This window comes from Berghia stephanieae, chromosome 9, assembly GCF_034508935.2.
Source record: "Berghia stephanieae isolate SIO BIC M18660-M18661 chromosome 9, UCSD_Bste_1.3, whole genome shotgun sequence".
NCBI classification, from domain to species: Eukaryota; Metazoa; Mollusca; class Gastropoda; order Nudibranchia; family Aeolidiidae; genus Berghia; species Berghia stephanieae.
This window is the reverse complement of record NC_088368.1, coordinates 47,033,980-47,056,956: the sequence shown is the minus strand read 5'-3', so window position 1 is coordinate 47,056,956 and position 22,977 is coordinate 47,033,980. Positions and strand designations below refer to the sequence as shown.

The 22,977-nt window shown below is 35.6% G+C and overlaps 1 protein-coding gene across 4 annotated transcripts; it reads right to left on the bottom strand.

Moving 5' to 3' along the window:
- Positions 1 to 653: 653 nt before the first annotated feature.
- LOC144980354 (small ribosomal subunit protein uS13) lies at positions 654 to 22,499 on the bottom strand. 4 transcript variants are annotated; one of them, XM_078928037.1, is made up of 5 exons: positions 22,353 to 22,499; positions 9,095 to 9,175; positions 7,180 to 8,203; positions 6,733 to 6,926; positions 668 to 772 (listed from the first exon to the last, which is right to left on the bottom strand). In XM_078928037.1, exons 4-5 carry the CDS (start codon positions 6,915 to 6,917, stop codon positions 697 to 699), a joined length of 261 nt encoding a protein of 86 aa, XP_078784163.1. In that variant the 5' UTR covers positions 6,918 to 6,926; positions 7,180 to 8,203; positions 9,095 to 9,175; positions 22,353 to 22,499; the 3' UTR covers positions 668 to 696. The 4 variants fall into 4 exon arrangements, 3 of the variants coding, with proteins under 3 accessions (XP_078784163.1, XP_078784166.1, XP_078784164.1); XM_078928040.1 differs by lacking the exon at positions 22,353 to 22,499 and adding an exon at positions 22,068 to 22,170; XR_013646873.1 differs by lacking the exons at positions 7,180 to 8,203; positions 22,353 to 22,499 and adding an exon at positions 22,068 to 22,196 and having other exon boundaries at positions 654 to 772.
- Between the last annotated feature and the right edge of the window lie 478 nt (positions 22,500 to 22,977).

Genomic DNA, 22,977 nt, shown 5'->3' with positions numbered 1-22,977 from the left:
TATAGTGTCAGGTTCATTCTCCTCTGGTGGTACCCAACTCCCATAGTCCGGCTTCAATTCCCAATGGGTATCCATCTCCCATAGTCCCAGGTTCATATTCCACTGATAACCTTTATCCTCTTCTCCCCACTGTGTACACCTCTCTGAGTCCCAGGTTCACTCCCCAGTGTTGCCTACTTCCCATAACTTTGTCGGATATTGTCAGGTTTCGTAAAAAAGTAATTGCTTTTTTACGAAACCCGTCGATAACCAGTCTCAGATTCAGTCCCCACAGGTGTTACACTTCCCTGAGTCTCAGGTTCACTCCCCAGTGTTGCCATCTTTTTGTACGGCCGAGTGACCTTTCCTGGCAACTCGGGAATAGCGAGTAATCAGGAGTGGACCCGTCGAACTCGCTATTTCCGAGTTCTACTGTATATCCATCGCTAATATAAACGGCCCATGAGCTATGCGTAGTGCTGTGGAAAATTCCTAATTACTTTACGGTCATTCGACTACGATTCATGAATTCTTTCTTTCAATCTTTAAAATATTTGAATTTGACGAATTGACTGATTTCAGTTAATAGACCGAGAATTTACAGGTCTACCCCCCCCCCCCCTTTTGATAGAAAGTATGCAGTATAGAGAAGAAATAACACAAAGACAAAAACGTAAATTTTTACATATCTTTATATTTATTGCGATTTCAACACAATTATTTCTTCTTGGCCACACCAACAGTTCTACCTCTACGTCCAGTAGTTTTAGTGTGTTGACCTCTGACACGGAGACTGAAATAGAAGAACAAAATAGACACATTTTAAGCTTATTTATAGACCAAACACGGGTGGGAACAGATTCGGCAAGAATAAATATCAATAAAAATCAGTGCTATTTCGTGCGACTATGTAGTCTAGTGGTATGACACTCGCTTTCAGATAGGAAGGTCCTGAGTTCGAGCCTCGCTCAGCGCATAGTTGAGTCCTTAGAAAAGGCTCTTTACTCATTCTCTCATCCTACTAAGGTGTAAAATGAGTACCTGGCCGTTAACAGCGTTGTCTCTGTAGAAAAACAACAACAAACAAACAACAAACTAATATCGCCTAACAGGCGTCATGTCTCGTTCTACATGTTACACATTGCAGTTGGTCAGTGACCCCTTGTAAAGCGCTTTGAGCACATAAAGTGGACATTGCCCTATATAAAAGCTAGTTTATTTTTAAAATTTGTTTCATTATAACACAATAAAAAAGGAACCTTACAATTGATAAATCTATAAATTTATCTGATACAAATCTACTCAAAGTCTACACTCATGACACAGGGATTGAGGGATGTAAATGGCAAATGACAAAAAAATATCTGAAACCAACTCGCATACTGCCTTTTTACAAAATTGATGGTTCAAAGAAAAGGAAATGGTTGTGTATGTATTTTACTCATAGTCCATTTATATCTAAAAAGTGGAAGCGAAGAAAACTGATGAACATATAACAAAGATTGATCAATCTCAGTTAAAAAATCACCTGATGTCAAATTGATTATATTGTAAGCTCAGTCTCCTCAGCCTAACTCTACTGATAAGTGATTGGATGGCCAAAATCTATTCTAAGAATCAGAATCTCAAATCAATGATGCAACATAAACAATTAAACAAACAAATTCAAAAGTAACAATGTAAAGGAATGAAGATGGATGGATAGCCCAACACTAATGAAGAAATCTGAGGACAGATCTGATCTGGATGAAGGGTCATTACTACAGCAGAGTAATCTCATGACTTGTCTGCCTCTACAACTACACTACAACGACCACAGTTACTTATCTTAGTTTAGTCAGGAATATGCGAATGAGAACTTGAGAGAACTGAGAATTCTAAGTCAAAACAGGAGATATCAGTGCAACATCAAATAAAAACAAATATATGCAACAGTAAAAAAAAAAAGAAGACAAGTTTCTAAAATTCTTAGCTTCGAGTTTAAACCAAGAAGAAATTCACAAAGTCTGCCACACTCCAATAAGCACCTATAGATTGTTGTGATGACGTTTTTACATTGAGTTCGTTATGTTGCCACGCTGGCTATTTACAGAACATTTCAGAATTTTTTTTAACTGAAGATCTCTATAACTGATATGTAGTTCAGAATCAGATCGAAAATTTTTCTGTCTGAATTCATGGCCTGTGAATAACGAAGACTTGCACGTTTGTAGTGGAAATAACCACTTCCGTTCAAAACAGCTGGTGGAGTGTTTCTGTGTATACAGAAAGTGCTTGCCATGTCTGGGCCTATATGCACCATACTATAATGTTGTAGTATTTAATAAGAAGGTTCTTTAAAAATAAATTATTTTATCACTTTTATATATTATTTTTATTGCCCCCCCCCCCCCCAATTGAAATCTGAATTCAGAAAACTTCTGAAAGATTTACATCCCTGATGACAGTAAAATCCAGATGATTTTGTTTTCTTCAATTTTAAGGGTTTTACAGTGATTACAACACATTAAGGTCATATTAGCGCCAGTAAAAAGAGAATGGGATAGTAAAAAGGTCTAGAATTAAAATTAAATCACCCAAGAAAATGTAAGTTAAAGGGGAATTGGATCAAAGAGGAAACAGATGTAGATTCCAAGACACACTATCAAAGTACTTAGTTTGAGATCACCTTAAGTCGCATCCAGACACAAGTAGTGTAAATGCTGCTCGAAGCTGGAAGAAATAAATAATAATGGGAAGTTGAATGTAAGCTTCAATTTAATTACAAAAACAGATCAAATGAACGTTTCGGGTTTCCCCTTTATCAACAAAACAGGATGAATGAAACACCACACCTTAACTACTCCACAACCACATCATCTCATTCATCTGTGGTGTTTCAATCATCCTGTTATGTAGGGGAAACCCAAAACGTGCATTTGATCTGTTTTTGTAATTAAATTGAAGCTTACATTCAAATTCACGTTATTATTTACATCCAGACACAAGAACAGGTCCCAACTAAGAAGAGGGATACACTCAAATGTTTACAAATCATATATCATATGTAAACAAAACAATACAGTGCATAACAGAGAGATGATTTACAAGACAAAAAATAGCATCTCTCTACTCTACTAAACATTTGACTGAAAGTTATCTCATTCCAAAACATAGACAGGAAGCTTGTTGGGAATCAGATATAGGGGGATAAAAGACATAATAAGTGCCTCCCTGCCCACTATGGGAGGTCAGGAACCCCACCCAGTGATATAGGGGGATAAAAGACATAATAAGTGCCTCCCTGCCCACTATGGGAGGTCAGGAACCCCACCCAGTGATACAGGGGGATAAAAGACATAATAAGTGCCTCCCTGCCCACTATGGGAGGTCAGGAACCCCACCCAGTGATACAGGGGGATAAAAGACATAATAAGTGCCTCCCAGCCCACTATGGGAGGTCAGGAACCCCACCCAGTGATATAGGGGGATAAAAGACATAATAAGTGCCTCCTGCCCACTATGGGAGGTCAGGAACCCCACCCAGTGATATAGGGGGATAAAAGACATAATAAGTGCCTCCCTGCCCACTATGGGAGGTCAGGAACCCCACCCAGTGATATAGGGGGATAAAAGACATAATAAGTGCCTCCCAGCCCACTATGGGAGGTCAGGAACCCCACCCAGTGATACAGGGGGATAAAAGACATAAGTGCCTCCCAGCCCACTATGGGAGGTCAGGAACCCCACCCAGTGATATAGGGGGATAAAAGACATAATAAGTGCCTCCCTGCCCACTATGGGAGGTCAGGAACCCCACCCAGTGATACAGGGGGATAAAAGACATAATAAGTGCCTCCCTGCCCACTATGGGAGGTCAGGAACCCCACCTAGAACGTATCTGATACAAAACTACTCAAAAGTAAACATGACAGTAAAGTATGGATCAATCCACTACAACAAAGCTAGAATGTCACCCAGACAAACACGAACCGACAATTGTTGAACACAAACTGCCTACTAACCAGTACGGAAAATTAGTCGATTTATGAAATGTCACAACTTCAAGAGCATTTCCAAACCATTAAACTTATTGAAGATGGAAGTTGATGGCACACTAAATAGGACTTTCAAGTGTGATTAAGTCATTGTGAAGGTGAATTGGTGTTCTATAAAGTGAACTATAACGACTACCTTTTTCATCTCTTAAAAACCACAAAATTTTAAAAGGTTCAAGCAGGCGGGTCTGTGAAAATCTCTCATTCTGGAGTGAATGCCACTGACACCTCAGACCACAATCCTGTATTAAACCAAAATGCACAATTCCCACCCACTCCCATCCGTGTGGTTAGGTTGCCATGTGGTATGGCACTCACTTTCGGATGGGAAGGTCCTGGGTTCGAGCCTTGCTCAGCGCATAACTGAGTCTTTGGAGAAGGCTCTTTACTCAGTCTATCACCGTACTCAGGTGTACAATGACTACCTGGCCGTTTACAACGTTGTCACTGTCCGAAAAAAATTGTAATATCGCCTAAAAGGCATCATGTCATAAGTAAAGCATTTTGAGCATGTTTAGTGGATATTGCGCTATATAACAGCTCACTTTTTTATTCTTCCCAAAGAAATGGCACTTCTGCAAAGGACATTATATTAAAGAACGGAGCGACTCCGATAGAAATAACAAAACATCGTAAAGATTTAAGGTGACGTCAGAACGGTCAATACACCTGACAACCCTGCACACCTCTATATACACAGGATACACTTGACAACCCTACACCCCTCTATACACAGGATACACCTGACAACCCTACACACCTCTATATACAGGATACACCTGACAACCCTGCACACCTCTATATACAGGATACACTTGACAACCCTACACACCTCTATATACAGGATACACATGACAACCCTACACACCTCTATATACAGGATACACTTGACAACCCTGCACCCCTCTATATACAGGATACACTTGACAACCCTGCACCCCTCTATACACAGGATACACTTGACAACCCTACACCCCTCTATACACAGGATACACTTGACAACCCTACACCCCTCTATATATACAGGATACACTTGACAACCCTGCACCCCTCTATATACACAGGATACACTTGACAACCCTACACCCCTCTATACACAGGATACACCTGACAACCCTACACCCCTCTATATACACAGGATACACTTGACAACCCTGCACACCTCTATACACAGGATACACCTGACAACCCTGCACCCCTTTATACACAGGATACACTTGACAACCCTGCACCCCTCTATACACAGGATACACTTGACAACCCTACACCCCTCTATACACAGGATACACTTGACAACCCTGCACCCCTCTATACACAGGATACACCTGACAACCCTGCACCCCTCTATACACAGGATACACCTGACAACCCTGCACCCCTCTATACACAGGATACACCTGACAACCTGCACCCCTCTATACACAGGATACACCTGACAACCCTACACCCCTCTATACACAGGATACACCTGACAACCCTACACCCCTCTATACACAGGATACACCTGACAACCCTGCACACCTCTATACATAGGATACACCTGACAACCCTACACCCCTCTATACACAGGATACACCTGACAACCCTACACCCCTCTATACACACAGGATACACCTGACAACCCTACACCCCTCTATACACACAGGATACACCTGACAACCCTACACCCCTCTATACACAGGATACACTTGACAACCCTGCACACCTCTATACACAGGATACACTTGACAACCCTACACCCCTCTATACACAGGATACACCTGACAACCCTACACCCATCTATACACAGGATACACCTGACAACCCTACACCCTCTATACACAGGATACACCTGACAACCCTACACCCCTCTATATACAGGATACACCTGACAACCCTACACACCTATATACACAGGATACACTTGACAACCCTACACCCCTCTATACACAGGATACACTTGACAACCCTACACACCTCTATACACAGGATACACCTGACAACCCTGCACACCTCTATATACAGGATACACCTGACAACCCTGCACCCCTCTATATACAGGATACACCTGACAACCCTACACACCTCTATATACAGGATACACCTGACAACCCTGCACACCTCTATACACAGGATACACCTGACAACCCTGCACCCCTCTATATACAGGATACACCTGACAACCCTACACCCCTCTATACACAGGATACACTTGACAACCCTACACCCCTCTATACACAGGATACACCTGACAACCCTACACACCTCTATACACAGGATACACCTGACAACCATGCACCCCTCTATATACAGGATACACCTGACAACCCTGCACCCCTCTATATACACAGGATACACTTGACAACCCTACACACCTCTATACACAGGATACACCTGACAACCCTACACCCCTCTATATACAGGATACACCTGACAACCCTGCACACCTCTATATACAGGATACACCTGACAACCCTACACACCTCTATACACAGGATACACCTGACAACCATGCAACTCAAACTACTGCAGGGTCTTTATAGATGAAAAACGAAAGACAAAATAAAGAAATGAGGAGATAGATAGATAGAGATGAGAGAAAGAAGAGAGAGGAGAGATGAGAGAGAGAGAAGAGAGAGAAGAGAGAGAGGAGGAGAGAGAGAGAGGAGAGAAGAGAGAGAGAGAGAGGAAAGAGAAGAGAGAGAGAGAGAGAGAAACAAATACAAAAAAACCTCACCCCCAGAAATGTCGAAGACCTCTGTGAGCACGGATCTTCTTCAGCCTCTCCAAATCTTCACGGAGTTTGTTATCCAAGGAGTTACTGAGGACCTGGCTGTAACGGCCATCCTTGAAATCCTTTTGTCTGTTCAAGAACCAGTTGGGGATCTTGTACTGACGAGGGTTGGTCATCACGGTAATCATACGTTCTACCTGATGAAAACAAGAATTTGATAATGTCATGAATAAAAAAACCTCCAAAAAACTCAAACTTTTATCACCCACGTAGCCCAAGTGAGCATATCGGGGGTTAATAATCTTGCTCAAGAAAAAAAACGAAAGTGCCTGAAGCGGGGCTCGAACCCAGGTCATCCGGATCACAGTGCAATGCCTCAGCCATTCGGCCACATTGCCCCCCCCCCCCCCTTGCTATTGAAAGAAAGCAAAAAAATTGTTGTCAACCTACCTGCTACTGTTGTTAGTGAGCTGACTGCTGGGCTGGTAGACACTTTGGACTAAGACCTCGAGCGTACGGCTCACTCATTGTGCTCCAGATAAAATCAAACTACGAATATTGGGTGCTTCTTTAATTTCTAGAAGCTATTCATTTCTTCACGTCTACCATGAGCAATGTAGGGTAAAACAATTCAAACATTCTATCAAATACCAACACGGAAACATTCTTTTTTTTCGTTCTGCTGATCTACTTTCGTTTTCTGATTTCTGTCCGTCTTTCAAGCCAGATTCGTTTGGGTGCAGAAATCTTGCCAGATAGAGCAATCGACCCTTCACAGGTTATCATTTGTCAGATGTTTTGCACACGTCACAGGGTGTTTTCCAATGTTAAATACGACAGCGATCATGTGATAGATAGGTCTTAAGTCCTAATTCTTAACTCACTCAACCCTAACACCGACTATATCCGTAGTTTATCCGGGTTACTTTTACCCCGTGCCTATTTATTACATTTTTCTGGGACAAATTATAGGTGTAGTAGCAAAGCTAATGTTTTTAGTTTTTACATGGTAATGGTAGTTAAATAAAATTATCTATGTACATGCTCATTTTTAATACATTTTTTACAATTTTGAAAAGGAGCAAAATTTTCCAGGATTGAGTGAATTAAGTCCATGGATTTGCTAAAGGTCTCTAGTATCAGATTCTCATTGTGGATATCAGAGGGTGTAAAAAAAAAGGGCCAGTCAATGGACCTTGCCATAAAAAGTCTGCTGTCTGACTTAGACTGAAGATGGCTGTCTTGTAAAATTGGTCTTTATAAATTATATGACAATGGACAACCATTGGTTTCCTGATTGTTGAAAAGATCACTCTGGCAAGACAATTACGTATCTTCAGATTGCCTTGTCCTGTATCAATGGCATGTCTATCTCAGGGTTATGTGCGGCTAGGTGGTCTTGTGGTATGACACTCGCTTTCGGATCTGAAGGTCCCGGGTTCGAGCCTCGCTCTTCGCATAGTTGATTCTTGTCCTAAATGAGGGAGAACGTAAATATAAGAGCGAGTGTGAGAATGAATGATCTGAATGTTTTCTACGGCACTAAATCTCAAATAGCTTTGAGACATTGTTACTGGTTTGTTGTATAATCATCTATCCTGCTAAATATCTTATCTTTTACCTTCAGCCATGTAAAACACAATGTAATTTCCTGTTTTGGATTAATAAAGTTCATCTTATCTTATCTTTTCTTAAGTTATGTTATGTTGCTGTTGGACAACGTCACCTTGTAAACGCCTTGAGCACGTTTAGTGGATATTGCGCTATATAAAAGCTCATTTTTGTTGTTCTTTATCTGGGGGTTAAGGTAGATTGATCATTTCAAAGACAAGCAGATGACGTGAGGAGGAAGTTTCTTCGTTTATGAGTTTAACGGCATTTCAATCACATCTTAATCCTTTCAGCATCACGAAGAGTGGGCTTAACTGTATCATCTGGCCGCCTTAAACAACGCCAAGAGTTTTTTTTTTTTTTATTTATGGTCCGAGAAATAAGTGGCCATGGCCGTATCACGGAGTAGCTTCCATATGTAGTAACAAAATATTTTCAACCCCCCCCCCCCAATAAAAACGATAGTCAGCCAAGAAGCCAGGCCTACTTTATATATCAATTAAACACAAATTTTCCTTCTCTCCTCTGTAACGTTCATCTCTGTTTTCAAAGCTTGTGAAAAAGAAAATACTAATCCAGGTTGCTACTTTTATTTTCTCATATTATCTTGTGGTTGGGAATGCAAATATACAGATTTTGACAAAATTTGAAATTCGCTTTTATTTCTTTTCTTCTTTTTTTTTTTGGTCATAAGCTGAACGTTTTCACGTTTGATAAAAATAGTGAAATGAGTTTTTTTTAAATTCCAACTCACTTTTGTCAAGAATATTCCATACTTGAGTCCTCAAACTTGATTGGTGCTGGTAATAACTATCCTCTGTCAAATTTTGTGATTCTATTGGAACAGAAGGAAAAATAAATAATAATAATATTGAAAATAAATATAATAATAAATAATAAACAAGTAAGTAAAGAAATATAACAATAAATAGTAAACAAGTAAGTAATTGAATATAACAATAAATAATAAACAAGTAAATAAATATAACAATAAATATTAAACAAGTAAATAAATATAACAATAAATAGTAAACAAGTTAGTAAATATATAACAAATAAATATAAACTAATAAAACAAATATAACAATAAATAATAAACAAGTAAATAAATATAACAATAAATAATAATAACAAGTAAATAAATATAACAATAAATAATAAACAAGTAAATAAATATAACAAATAAATAAAAAAAAAGTAAATAAATATATAACAATAAATAATAAACAAGTAAATAAATATAACAATAAATAATAAACAAGTAAATAAATATAACAATAAATAATAAACAAGTAAATAAATATAACAATAAATAATAAACAAGTAAATAAATTAACAATAAATAATAAACAAGTAAATAAATATAACAATAAATAATAAACAAGTAAATAAATATAACAATAAATAATAAACAAGTAAATAAATATAACATAATATAACATAATAATAAACAATAAATATAAACAAGTAACAATAAATAACAATAAAAACAAGTAATAAATATAACAATAAATAATAAACAAGTAAATAAATATAACAATAAATAATAAACAAGTAAATAAATATAACAATAAATAATAAACAAGTAAATAAATATAACAATAAATAATAAACAAGTAAATAAATATAACAATAAATAATAAACAAGTAAATAAATATAACAATAAATAATAAACAAGTAAATAAATATAACAATAAATAATAAACAAGTAAATAAATAAACAATAAATAGTAAACAAGTAAATAAATATAACAATAAATAATAAACAAGTAAATAAATATAACAATAAATAATAAACAAGTCAATAAATATAACAATAAATAATAAACAAGTAAATAAATAGAACAATAAATAATAAACAAGTAAATAAATATAACAATAAATAATAAACAAGTAAATAAATATAACAATAAATATAAACAAGTAATAAATATAACAATAAATAGTAAACAAGTAAATAAATATAAACAATAAATAGTAAACAAGTAAATAATATAACAATAAATAATAAACAAGTAATAAATATAACAATAAATAATAAACAAGTAAATAAATATAACAATAAATAATAAACAAGTAAATAAATATAACAATAAATAATAAACAAGTAAATAAATATAACATAAATAATAAACAAGTAAATAAATATAACAATAAATATAAACAAGTAAATAAATATAACAATAAATATAAACAAGTAAATAAATATAACAATAAATAATAAACAAGTAAATAAATATAACAATAAATATAAACAAGTAAATAAATATAACAATAAATAATAAACAAGTAAATAAATATAACAATAAATAGTAAACAAGTAAATAAATATAACAATAAATAGTAAACAAGTAAATAAATATAACAATAAATAGTAAACAAGTAAATAAATATAACAATAAATAGTAAACAAGTAAATAAATATAACAATAAATAATAAACAAGTAAATAAATATAACAATAAATAATAAACAAGTAAATAAATATAACAATAATAATAAACAAGTAAATAAATATAACAATAAATAATAAACAATAAATAAATAGTAACAATAAATATACAATAAATAATAAACAAGTAAATAATAACAATAAATAATAAACAAGTAAATAAATATAACAATAAATAATAAACAAGTAAATAAATATAACAATAAATAGTAAACAAGTAATTAAATATAACAATAAATAATAAACAAGTAAATAAATATAACAATAAATAATAAACAAGTAAATAAATATAACAATAAATAATAAACAAGTAATTAAATATAACAATAAATAATGAACAAGTAAATGTCGATGTCGTCTGTCTGGAAATTAGCAATGTATTTATGTCTTTATTGTTTTCTTGTTGTTGGCTGAAGAAGGGTTTTGAGCCCGAAATGTTCCGTGTTTGGTATTTTGTTCTTTTATGAAGCTGTTATTTCCATTTTTGTTTATTGTTTTATATAGTTGTCAGTTTGGAGCCAAAACTTGTTAGTACTACGAAAAGTTCGAGGTAGAAGGCGGGTGTGGTCTAGTGGTAAGAGACCGATAGGTACTGGGTTTGAGTCCCGCTCTAAGCCGTGCATATTTGAGTCCTTGGAAAAGACTCTTTACTCACTTTTATTTTTAATTAATTGAAATCCATGTGATTAATAGGGTGCTGATAGCTCAGTTGGTAGAGCACTCGCGTCACAAGCAAAGCGACCAGGATTGACCCCGCTTGCAGTTGAGATTTTTTCTAACCCCCCTTCCACCCAGCAATGAATGGGTAGCTGAGTCTGTTAGATTTGCTAGATGTAGCTAAACAGGATTTTTACTAAAATGTGTATCCCTATTTCGGGGGTTATATTACTAAAAACATATAGTTTAAAAATCAAGACCAGGGGTGAATGTCGCTAAGCAGGGTTTTTATCAAAAAATGATATATTCCTATTTAGGGGGTTATATTACTAAAAACATATAGTTTAAAAACCAAGATCAGGGGTGAATGTCGCTAAGCAGGGTTTTGACTAAAACGTACATCGCTATTTAGTCTCAGAATATGTGAAATCTTCATGAGGAAGTGTCTCACGTTTGTCTGGTTCGATATTTTTTCCAATTAACTTCACGTATTCGTAAACAACGTCTTCCATATAAATCGATATAAAATCTATTACAGTGTTCTATTTTTAGAATTTTAAAGTTTGTAAAAAAAAATCATTTGTTTAAATGAATTATAATTTTTGATTGGTCGCTATTTTTAGATTTCGTTGTCATATTAAAGTAAAAACTCAGCGCAGTAGGACACAAAGTTCCAACTCTCCATTGTCAACTGATTCATCAGCTCAGTCGATTAGTCTTCGGACTTCTGATCTGAACTACGTGGGTTCGAGCCCCGCTGGTGATATTTATAATTTCATTGAATTTGTTGCTTAATTTCTGCTCTTGTATTTCAGATTCATAATCGTTAACAAATAAAATTGATGAAATGGATGCATGTACACATGATGATACTAATGACGTATTAATATCAAAGATTGAATAAAAATCTAAGTTGTGGAGTTGAAAAATCGTTCTTTCTTTCTTTTCCCATACAAATGCCATGACCATCCTTTTCTATCAACCCACTCAAAAAATCACCTCTTTAGGCGCTGTGAAACTACAGAAGTCCTTCCTTCTTATTTACAGTGTGTGTTTTTAAAATAAAAACACTTGTTTTTAGAATAACATCTAAACTTTGTTCATGCCAAATTTCAGGGCTCTATATCTATGCACAGACACTTTTTAACTCTGCGCCGAAATGCCATGTTTTCATTATCTTCTTATCATGGCTGCCAGACGATATCAATATTCATATCGATATCTTTTAATTTAGTTATTTATCATTTTTAATTTAGTCCATAATATTTTCAGTACTATTATTTACCAAGTTTTTATTTTGAATACATACTTTCCAACTTTTTTATGGACATTTCATTGTTTTTATTTTCAAATTTCATATATTTCTTTTCTTGTAAAATCCGATATCAATAATATCAATATTTTAACAAGACCAATTATTTTAACAGACTGACTTTTTTCACCGTACAGAGAAAATAGTGTGTCAGGCTATTTTCACCATACAGTGAAAATAGTGTGTCAGGCTATTTTCACCATACAGTGAAAATAGTGTGTCAGGCTATTTTCACCATACGGTGATAATAGTGTGTCAGGCTATTTTCACCATACGGTAAATAATAGTGTGTCAGGCTACTTTCACCATACAGTGATAATAGCGTGTCAGGCTATTTTCACCATACGGTGATAATAGTGTGTCAGGCTATTTTCATCATGCGGTGATAATAGTGTGTCAGGCTATTTTCATCATACGGTGATAATAGCTTGACAGACAATTTTCACCATATGTATGTATTATCCAACCAGAAGTCAGGAAACAACTGTGATGTAGTCGCCTCAGCATCCGGTCCAATTCCAATTCGATCCAAAATCATTTTCTTTCTGCGTGCAGACGGGCACAGTATTAGAAAAAAGAAAAAGTTTGCCGAGAACAGAAGCTAGGGATGCGTCCCGAAAGCTCCTCGTTATAGCATTTCTTTCAATTTGTATTTTCACTTTGTGGACCTTTTGTCAGACGTTTATTTATTCAATTTGTCATCATATAGAACAAACCTTGATAGATTTGTGAAAGTTAAAAATTTCCAAATTTGACCACTGTTTTGATTGTCGGTCGCCATTTTGATTTGTGAGGTGTTGAAAGGTAGTGCAAAGCAGTCCTAGGATTTTTTTTTCTATTAGGGATAGCTATAGGTTGTTTGTTTTTCCTATTAGAGGTAGATAAAGGTACTAGGGTGTATTTTTTCTTAGGATTAGTTGAGCGAATATTTGGGTTCCCTAGCTTTTTTTCTCGGCAAACTTTTTCTTTTTTTTAATACATCATCTGTCTGATAGCTACCAAGATACCATTATCACCATACGGTGAAAATAGCCTCCAAAAATACTATCACCTTACAGTTAATATAGCCTACCCCTCTATTATCAGTATAATCGTCAGGTGAAAATCATCCATCAAGATATTACCGTACGGTGAAAATAGTCTCCTACACTAGTATCACCGTACTGCAAATATAGCCTTCCACACCATTATCAACGTACAGGGAAAATCTTCCTCCAAGATATCACCGTACTGTGAAAATAGTGTGTGAGGCTATTTTCACCGTACGGTGAAAATCGTCCACCAAGATATTGCCATATGGTGAAAATAGTCTCCATCACTATCATCACCGTACAGTGAAGATAACCTTCCATATCATTATCACCGTACGGTGAAAATAGTGTGTCAGGCTATTTTTACCATATGTCACAAAACGCTTGTTGCCAGTGCTAGGTGAGCAATGATGCTTGTTTCCTGTTATGTTACCTTTGCGTGTCCGGTTATTTCGCCTTAAGTATTCAGTGTTGTTTTTTTTGTTTGTTCTCTTTTGTTGGAAAAACATCGTTGATGAATATTAAATAGTCACCTTAATGACATTAGGATAGAGTGGCGCCGTTATGGGAGATAGAGAGATAGCGTGGCAGGGAGACTAGTCCCGTGACTATTGAGTAAAAAAGTTTCTTTAGTCCCGTAACTATTGTATAAGAAAGTTTTCTTAAGAGTTCCGGAAACCGGGTAGTTCGTTATCGGACTTTGGTGGAAACCTGACACTTTTGAGAATTGACTAAATAATAGAATGTCTTGACTGATCCTGAGTTACGTTAATTTATTGTCTATGACCATGGGTTGGGTAGACGAAGTTTTATTATATAGAAGAGAGTTTTACCAATTTTAGTCAGTCCATCACGATAGCCTGAACAGAGCAGAGACATGCTAGGTCCTCTCTAAGACTCACACAAGTCATTCCATTTTGAAGAAATTCACTTGGCTTTGAAATTAATATTAACTTTGTATATTAACCGCCAGTGAAATTTCGTTATTTGACGGCTCTATTAATGGTGTGTTTCCATTAATACATTGTGATTTTAATGATAGTTTATGCTATAAGTTTTATGAGATTTATGATGTAAGATCATCAGCAGTGAATTTCCATGTGTACTATTATTGTGTATTTCTTCAGAATACAAATATTAAGATATTTTAATATCGTGGTTGAAGTTTAAGGATAACAGATGTAAAGATTGATTAAAGAATAAAAAGTTATCTACACTTATTTAATCTCTGTCGTAAATAAATATTGAAATATTAATTTTGAGATAATTAAGAGTAATCGTCAATCTCTCTAGATTGAAATGATGTGCTAAGATAAGTCTCACTTATGAATAAGTATGGCACAGGATTAAGTGTGAATATAGGATTATTTTATTAATCATGTATCTCTTTCTATACAGAATAGAGTCGGTTAGCCCCGGCTATAAACCAGACGTGATACCAGTAACATTTGTTTATTATCTTGAAAAACATTTTGGTTCCCTATTTATCGGGAAAACAATTTAATAAAAAAAAAAACATTTCCAACCTGTAGATTATTATTTGCATCATCACCATCATGCATCATCATCATTTTTGATCTTTTCTTATATGTTGTCACCCTTATAATTTGAATATCATTCTTTCCTTCCTTTTATTTTCATTTAGATTGTAATAAACAGTTATAAAATCATAATTCAATTGTCTTGCGATGTGCATTTAGTTTTATGTGTTGTGTGGAACCACCTTTAATGTCTCAAACCTGGGGTAAATAGCCACCGTACTCTGGCTTTGGGATCGTCACGTAGGTCAGTACATTTGCCTGTACCTACATTGTGACACCATACAGTGAGAATCGTCTATCGAGATACTACCGTACTGTGAAAATAGTCTTCGACACTATTATCACCGTACGTTGAAAATCGTCCACCAAGATACTACCATACTGTGAAAATAGCCTGACACACTATTATCACCGTACGTTGAAAATTGTCCACCAAGATACTACCGTACTGTGAAAATAGTCTACCACACTATTATCACCATACGTTGAAAATTGTCCACCAAGATACTACCGTACGGTGAAAATAGTCTTCGACACTATTATCACCGTACGTTGAAAATTGTCCATTAAGATACTACCATACGGTGAAAATAGTCTTTGACACTATTATCACCGTACGTTGAAAATTGTCCATTAAGATACCACCATACGGTGAAAATAGTCTTCGACACTATTATCACCGTACATTGAAAATTGTCCATTAAGATACTACCATACAGTGAAAATAGTCTTCGACACTATTATCACCGTACGGTGACAATCGTCAAATAAGACATTACCGTACGGTGAAAATAGTCTCCCACACTATTATCAACATACAGTGAATATAGCCTTCCATATCATTATCACAGTACGGTGAAAATAGTGTCAAGATATTATCACCGTACGGTGAAAATAGCCTGACACACTATTTTCACTGTACAGTGAAAATAACGGCTCCCTTATTTTAATTTTCTTCAATTTTGCCATCAAGTCATCGAGTTCTTTCCCATATGTTTAGATATATTTGTTATCATTTGTATTCACATTCTGAAGGTCTTAATAATTATGCTAAGATCTATATTTTTTTCTAATTAAAGGGAAGTTATAATATATCTTTTTAAACAGACTTATAACTGTAACTACTACTCTTGACCTACTTACAAATAAAATCTAGACTCAATTACCCCCTCCCCCATCCACTTCCTTTTTGACCATCAATTGCCTTTTGTCTCAATTTTCAAAATCCCGGAATTTCGCGGAAGATTATCCTCCCTGATTAAGAGAAAAAAATTTTTAATTTGACCAAAATAAAATTAAAAGATAAATAAACCAGCAAAATATAACCTCGCTCTCTCTCTCTCTCTCTTTTTTTTTTTTTTTTTGAGCGAGTTTATTCTTTTCTCCTTTTTTTCTCCTTATTCCATTTCTGAGCATGAATGTCTTAAAACTGTTTGTTTTTTTGTTTTTTTAATTATTTATTGGGTTTTTTATTTCTATATCTGACCATTTGTTCTCTCTCCGAATATTTCTGTTTGTTTGTTTTTTAATTAATTTATTTTTTTAGAATATATACTTTTTGAGATCAGAGTGGGGACGAATATGACAATTTGCTAGAAAGTAACACACAGAGAGAGAGAGAGAGAGAGAGAGAGAGAGAGAGAGAGAGAGAGAGAGAGAGAGAGAGAGAGAGAGAGAGAGAGAGAGAGAGAGAGAGGTGGATGGTACTTGTATCATTTGCAACGCTCTGTATAAAGAAGACGGGGTAAAAAAAAAGTGGTGGAACCAGGATTTGAACCCACAGCGTCGATTCTGACAAGCCTTCAAGGCAGACGACTTAGCCATTCGGCCACGACACCCACATGAAACTCAATGCATATTCTGTATATATAGTAGCCTAATATCCATCGACTGATTTATTGCTGGTTATTTTTTGTTTCTATTGATATTATTTCAACTTTACTTATTTCTGTGTGCATTTTGAAGCATTCCATAGTCTGGAATGTGGATAAATGTTTAAAAGAGTGGAGTTTTAAAAACGTGTCTGGGAATAAGAACATTTCTTATTCCCAGACATGTCTGACAATAAGAAATGTTCCTATTCCCAGACCTGTCTACTGACAATAAGAAATTTACTTATTCTCAGACATGTCATTATTCCCAGACGCCTGTCTGGGGATAATAAAAATTCGTTATCCCCAGACAGGTGTCTGGGGATAACCAATTTTTGTTATCCCCAGACACCTGTCTGGGGATACTATCCCCAGACGCATGTAGCAAGTGGGCAGAAAGATTTTATGCAAAATGTCAAACTAGGCGTGAAAAATACCAAATATTCTGGAAAAAATACTAGTGGTTGTGTCCCAAAACAGTTAATATATCAAGTGATATTTAACACAAGATGAAAGTAAATAGTGATCAAATGTCAAATCCAGCTCTTTTTAAAAAAATATTTCAAAGCAAATGGATCAATGAAATTTCTTTTGTTACTTTGATCTGAAAACGTCAAACTGGCAATTCGACTTTTTATTTTCAACCAGGAAGAAAGTTGTTAATCATCAAATCTGTTCATAGTCCACCAACCATTTAAATTTTCATTACCAACCTACCTGTTAACTTTATTGATCATCTCTTGTTTCTATAATTTGCTCATTCTGGCCACAATTTTGGGGACGACCGGGAATAATTTTTATGTCGCGGACGAATTCCTAGGCCACGGTGTTGTTCGCCCCAAAGCCCAAAACCCACACCTGTTATTTTCCTGTCTGCTTCGCACAAGACAATACAATTTAGTATCACACGTCCACAAAACTAGATCCAACAACATATTTTATTCGAATCAGAGATGAAAATAACTACCAAAACAAGGAAGCAAAAATGGTGGAAATATGTTTAGCTCATATATGAATTTAAAATATTCCGATAGCGATGTGGATAGGCAGCTCAGTGGGTAAGGCCACCTTTCATTTTACTCCTTTTAGCTGCACAGATTCGACCCAGTCGCGACCCCTCCCCCCCCCCCCCCCCCCACTCATTTTTTTTTTTTTTACTTTTCCTTCTTTCTTCCCAATTGATTTTCATTGTTTGTTTTCACTTTTGTTCCGAGTTCCGAGCAAGAGTTTTTTTAATCAGTTGAATTTTTTATTTCTCCGATAATATTATTTCATTATTTAATTTGGTCTAGATCTATTATCAGGGTGTCCAGGGAAATTCAACCTTAAAATTTCCTACCTAGAAGTGAAATTTCCTACCAGGTATTTTACCAATTCTTGCCATCCCCACAGCGTTCTATAGGCTTGAAAAAGACAATCCTACTTAAAATAGGTTATACCTCAAAACAATCCATATTTTAAAGTAAGAGCAAAGGTGAAAATGACTGGTCAAAAAAGGAGGAAATTTCTCAGAGCACAGATCATGACCCATCCATGCGACTATAATCTATAAAATTGAATCTCATTAAAATTTACTGAGAGGCAACCCAAAATGTGTCTCGCAGCAATTTTTGACAACATTCGGAGGAATTTCAAAACTGATAGCAACATATAAAATCTTATCTACTTAGAGAATGGTTCCATGTGATTATACAATGTCAAAAGCCACCACCCATCCCCATTTTCACTTTTAAAAATACTCATATGATTTGTTTGTAGGTATGATGTGGCAGTAAGTACTGGTACTAGTGGTAGAGATGGTAGTGCAGTGGTAGTTGTTTATAATGGTTGTAGTAATGATGGTAGGGATGATGATGTGGCAGCGATTGTAGTCGTGGTGGTTGTGGTAGGGATGATGATGATATGTTGGTTGTAGTAATAGTGGTGGTGTTATGGATAGTGATGTGGTGGTTGTAGTAGTGGTAGGCATGGTGATGAATGTGGTGGTGGTTATGGTCGTGGAGGTGATAGGGAATGATGATGTAGTGGTGGTTGTAGTAATGGTGAAGGTGGTATAGATGGTTATGTAGTAGTAGTTGTAGCAATGGCGGTGTGGTGGTGGTAGGGATGATGATGTAGTGGTTGCAGTAGTGGTGGTAGTGATGATGATGTAGTGGTTGCAGTAGTGGTGGTAGTGATGATGATGTAGTGGTTGCAGTAGTGGTATAGTGATGATGTGGTAGTGGTTGCAGTAGTGGTGGTAGTGATGATGATGTGGTAGTGGTTGCAGTAGTGGTGGTAGTGATGATGATGTGGTAGTGGTTGCAGTAGTGGTGGTAGTGATGATGATGTAGTGGTTGCAGTTGTGGTGGTGGTGATGATGATGTGGTTGCAGTTGCAGTAGTGGTGGTAGTGATGATGATGTAGTAGTGGTTGCAGTAGTGGTGGTAGTGATGATGATGTGGTAGTGGTTGCAGTAGTGGTGGTAGTGATGATGATGTAGTGGTTGCAGTTGTGGTGGTGGTGATGATGATGTGGTTGCAGTTGCAGTAGTGGTGGAAGTGATGATGATGTAGTAGTGGTTGCAGTAGTGGTGGTAGTGATGATGATGTCGTAGTGGTTGCAGTAGTGGTGGTAGTGATGATGATGTAGTGGTTGCAGTAGTGGTGGTAGTGATGATGATGTGGTAGTGATGATGATGTGGTAGTGGTTGCAGTAGTGGTGGTAGTGATGATGATGTGGTAGTGGTTGCAGTAGTGGTGGTAGTGATGATGATGTGGTAGTGATGATGATGTGGTAGTGGTTGCAGTAGTGGTGGTAGTGATGATGATGTGGTAGTGGTTGCAGTAGTGGTGGTAGTGATGATGATGTGGTAGTGGTTGCAGTAGTGGTGATGGCGATGATGTGGTGGTAGTGATTGCAGTAGTGGTGGTAGTGATGATGATGTGGTAGCAGTTGCAGTAGTAGTGGTGATAAGGATGATGATGTGGTGGTGGTTGGAGTAGTTGTGGTGGTGGGTATGATGATGTGGTAGTAGTTGTAGTGATTGTATGGGATGTGGTAGTGGTGGTGATGGGGATGATGATGTGGTGGCGGTTGCATTTGTGAGTGGTGTTGGTGGTAGGGATGATGTAGTAGTTTGTAATAGTGATGGTGACACGGATGATGATGTGGTGAAAGTTGTAGTAAACTAATAAAATTGTGTGCACAGCAGTTGTCCTTCGTACATTTTTTATATCACATTTTAAGCAAGAAATTCCTGATTTTTCTAATTTTAGAGGAAATTTCACCCTCAATCTCATTATTTCCAACATTTCCGACCAAGTATGAAATTTCCGACAAATTTCCAACTTTCCGACTTCCCTGGACACCCTGATTATTGTTTTTTTTTATTTTTTTTTTTTTGGTCAAATAATAATAATAATAATAATAATAATAATAATAATAATAATAATAATAATAATAATAATAATAGTAATAATAATAATAATTGTAATATTTGTTATTATTATTACTATTACCATCATAATCATTATTATATTATTATCAATAATAGTATTATTTTTATTATTAATACTCTTATTATCATACTATTATTATTATTATTATTATTATTATTATTATTATTATTATTATTATTATTATTATTATTATCATTGTTAACACTATTCCCTGCTCCTAGGGAAATCTCTCTTTTTCTTTTTTTTTATATTTTGACCTAAACCTTAGAATTTTTTGTTTGCTAAACCTTTATGTAAATGTTCCGTTTCTGAGCATGAATTTCTTAAATTGTTTTTATTTTTAAAACAATTATTTTTTTTATTTTTAAAACAATTATTGTTTTTTTTTCTCCTCTTTCTGACCATTTGGTCGCTCTCTGAATATTTCTGTTTGGTTGCTTTTTAATTATTTATTCTTTTTAGACACTAATTGAGATCGGAGTGGGGACGAATACAATTGCTAGAAACTAGAAAAAAACAAGAGAGAGAGAGAGAGAGAGAGAGAGAGAGAGAGAGAGAGAGAGAGAGAGAGAGAGAGAGAGAGAGAGAGTTTAATAATAAAAAAAAAAGAGGTGGGGGGGGGGGGAGGATGGATGGGACATTTATCCCTTTCAACGTTCTGTAAAAAGAAGACGGAATTTAAAAAAAAAAAAAAAAGTAACGTTACCAGGATTCGAACCCACAACGTCGATTATGGTCAAACTTCCAGGGCAGACGACTAAACCATTCGGCCATGACACCGACTTCGAAGTCGACGCATATTGTGTATATGTAGTAACAACTGATTTTAATGTTGGTTAATTTTATGTTTTTATAGATATTTTATTAACTTTCCTTATTTCTTTGTGCATCTGGAAACATTCCATATTCTGGAATGTGGATAATTGTTTAAAAGAGCGGAGTTTCAAATATGCGTCTGGGGATAATGAAAATTTGTTATCCCCAGACAGGTGTCTGGGGATAACAAATTTTTATTATCCCCAGACAGGTGTCTGGGAATAATCAGAGCGTTTTTATTATAACGGAAACCGCATGCGATTTCGGTCACAACTTTCCAATGGTAATTTTGGGGTAAAAGTAAAAGTAAAAATCAGTCTGAAATTACAGACTTTGAACTGCTGTAACTAGATACATTTCTAATCAAGATAGAAACAACATTTAAATTGTTTTGTAATCATTGATGCCAGTTCTTTCGGGTTCAAGTCCTTGAGTTGAATACATTTTTAGATGTTAAATGGACTAAACTTTAAACTCCCTAGCCCTACTAACTGACTAACATTGAGCCTGAGCTCAACCCAATTTGATATTTTTTTGGTACCAAAATCTAAATTTTAAATGCTTCAGACGGCAATTAGTAGGACCGAACGAAAATGCTACCACTCACCCTCACAGTCAATAGATAAATTCATCCTGCACAAAATGAGTAATCATATTATTTCTACTGGAGGCCACGAAAAAGCAGCCGCAAAATCTGAATACGACAAGACAGATTGCCAGAAGCCTTTGCAAAAATCCCGCCAACTTAATGCCAGAAATACGCCAAAATCGGCCAACTTCGTTCTACTTCTCATGCGATATTTGCCCGAAACCACCATTTGATTTAAAACACTTATAATCAACAATAGTGCATTGTCTCAGAATAAAAATCATGTAACTAAACGCTACTCACCTCTTTACAACTCTTTCCTTTTCAAAGGCATGAATATTCGGAGTTTCGATGTAAATTGCTTGATGGAGGTAGATTACAAACTGGATGATAGAAACAGACTGACAAACTCGACGTTACACACCCATTCACGGTAAGCAGCCATAGAGTCTGCGAAGGGAATATTTATTTATTGTTTTATTATTTTATTTAAACGGGAGTTAGACTGTCGGGTATTGTTTTCACACCGGTTAACCTGAATTAAGTTTTTGTAATATAGATCAACGCCAACAGTACATTCATGATAGTTTCTCCTAAAAGTCGCTTTAAGGGGGGGGGGGGGGGAATAAATAATTAGATTTGATTGCTACACTTTTACTTTTAAAATGGGTATATAGATCATCAAAAATCCGCCATCCGCTAACCCCCCCCCCCCCCCCCCCCCCTCAAATTTGGCTGTATATCCACCATCCTGGCAACACCTCCTGACAAAAAGTTTTAAAAAACAGATGACAGTTTTAGCACTCTAGCAACTGTTGTAATTATTAAAATATCGCACATTGGCAGTCAAATATTTATTTATCAATAATTTTTTTTTTACCCACCAACGGCTTTCGGTGGATTTTTATTATGATAATCAGCATAAAAG